This window comes from Brachyistius frenatus, unplaced genomic scaffold, assembly GCF_029030835.1.
Source record: "Brachyistius frenatus isolate BFR_SWC_R1_liver_20210118 unplaced genomic scaffold, ASM2903083v1 Contig_344, whole genome shotgun sequence".
Lineage (NCBI taxonomy): Eukaryota > Metazoa > Chordata > Actinopteri > Embiotocidae > Brachyistius > Brachyistius frenatus.
The window spans coordinates 122,501-125,000 of NW_027210943.1; the positions used below are offsets into that span (position 1 = coordinate 122,501).

A 2,500-nucleotide genomic window follows, 5' to 3' on the forward strand; every position below is an offset into this window, starting at 1 on the left:
GAACAACCTGAGAACAGTTTGATGGAGATTCAGTGTGTTGCTCACCTGATGTGTGTGTGTGTGTGTGTGTGTGTGTGTGTGTGTGTGTGTGTGTGTGTGTGTGTGTGTGTGTGTGTGTGTGTGTAGCTGGGTGGAGGTGCAGTTGAAGGTCTGGTTGAAGCTCTGCAGTCTCTCGGTCTGACAGAAGGAGTTCAACTGCTGAGAAACACGGAGATACAAGACGACAAACACAGCACAGGTAACACACACACACACACACACACACACACACACACACACACACACACACACACACAAATAAATCTACATTTTAATCTCACCTTGTTTATATTTTTCGGTCCAATCAGACGCCACGGTCGACAGCGGCTTTGGCAGCCAGCCAATGGAGGAAGAGGAACCGCCTGTGACCAATTAGTGACGAGCAGGAAGAAGCGTCGGACTGTTTGTTCGTCTGCAGGTTGAAGGAGTTAAAAAAAAACGAGAGTCAAGTTTTACAAACTGAATTAAAGTGTTGGATAAATATAAAGATGTCTTTCTTTTCATTTCAGGTCATTTCTTCTTCTTGTTTACACTTTTTAAACTTTTTCTCTGAATTAATTTATACTTAACTTCTTCATGTAATGTTGTCAAAGAGTTTATTTCTGATTTATAATAATAATCTGATGATGTTTTACTGGATGAAGTTGAACAGTGAACGTGTGTTTTTACCGTGTCGACATCCGATCAGCTGAAACTCTGGAACACAACACGTCGCACCGGTTCACCGGTTCACCAGCTCTGGGTGAACGGCAGCAGGTCCATTTATGCCAGAAAAAACACGTGAAATGTTGTAAATGATGAAAATAAAAGAGTTGTAAGTAAAAACTTGTTCAGTCATATTGTAACAAAATATGAAGTCATAATTACAGATGCTGAATTTAATCATATTTATTCAAATTGATCTAGAAAGTTAAATCTAACATTCAATTATAAAAATTAAATATTTTATTTTTCACTACTTAAAAAAGATATAATTTCAAAACTGACTCATTAATTCAAATATTTGTAAATAAGACACTGAGTCAGAACTACAACTTGTTTTTGAAAAAATTTCTTTCTGAAAGAAATTTTAGATTTTTCAGTTTCCTCTGTTTTCACTTTAATTATGAAAGTAATTTAGCATGATTAATCATCTACAATGATAACAAATGTGGGATTTGATGTCAGAATAACAAAACAATCAACCAAAATTATCAAAATTTCTTTTTTTGGATTCATACTCAGTTATGAGCTTTAAATTTAAAAGGCAAAAATTTGGCTTTTTGTTTATAAATTTTGATCGTGATGCTGAAAATAATACAAACAAATTTAGATTCTTGGTCACAGTCCTCATTTTCAGTTAAAGTTATAATTTTGGTCAAATTATAAATATGATTCAGTGTTTCAGTTTGTCAAGTATTTTTCAGTGAAATTAAAATGCTGAAAAATAAAGATTTTAAGTAAAAACTTTTAAATTGTGACAACATAAATCACTGAAATTAAAATCAGAAACATCAAAATCAGACAGTAAATAAAAAACGACACGTTTGTTTTTTTGAAAATCTTTTGTATTTTTGCTTCTAAATCTCAAACAAATGTGTTTGTGTTTCACTACGACGACAGTTTGTACAGCGACCAACCGACCGTCCGACCGATTGACCGATCGACCGACCGTCCGACCGATTGATCGACCGTCCGTCCGACCGATTGATTGACCGATCGACCGACCGATTGATCGACCGTCCGTCCGTCCGACCGATTGATCGACCGTCCGTCCGACCGATTGATTGACCGATCGACCGTCCGTCCGACCGATTGATCGACCGACCGTCCGACCGATTGACCGATCCGTCCGTCCGACCGATTGATGACCGTCCGTCCGACCGATCCGTCCGACCGATTGATCGACCGACCGTGATTTGACCGATTGATCGACCGTCCGTCCGTCCGACCGATTGATCGACCGTCCGTCCGACCGATTGATTGACCGATCGTCCGACCGATTGATCGACCGTCCGTCCGTCCGACCGATTGATCGACCGTCCGTCCGACCGATTGATTGACCGATCGACCGTCCGTCCGACCGATTGATCGACCGACCGTCCGACCGACCGATTGATCGACCGACCGTCCGACCGATTGACCGATCGACCGTCCGACCGACCGTCCGACCAATTGATCGACCGTCCGTCCGTCCGACCGATTGATCGACCGTCCGTCCGACCGATTGATCGACCGATCGATCGATCGACCGTCCGACCGATTGATCGACCGTCCGTCCGACCGATTGATTGACCGATCGACCGTCCGACCGATTGACCGATCGACCGACCGTCCGACCGATTGATCGACCGTCCGTCCGATTGATCGACCGTCCGTCCGACCGATTGATCGACCAATCGACCGTCCGACCGATTGATTGACCGATCGACCGTCCGTCCGACCGATTGATCGACCGTCCGACCGACCGACTGATTGACTG

The 2,500-nt window shown here is 42.8% G+C and overlaps 1 protein-coding gene across 2 annotated transcripts in view; it reads left to right on the forward strand.

Annotated features, from left to right (window-relative positions):
- The window catches only part of nfkb2 (nuclear factor of kappa light polypeptide gene enhancer in B-cells 2 (p49/p100)), a 20,415-nt gene extending 19,551 nt beyond the window's left edge, over nt 1-864 (forward strand). The window contains exons 21-23 of one of the 2 annotated variants that reach the window (XM_069723773.1): nt 127-238; nt 348-457; nt 549-864. In XM_069723773.1, coding sequence (XP_069579874.1) covers nt 127-238; nt 348-415 — 180 coding nt within the window. In that variant the 3' untranslated portion in view covers nt 416-457; nt 549-864. The other variant, XM_069723772.1, reaches the window with a different exon arrangement.
- Nucleotides 865-2,500: the final 1,636 nt, after the last annotated feature.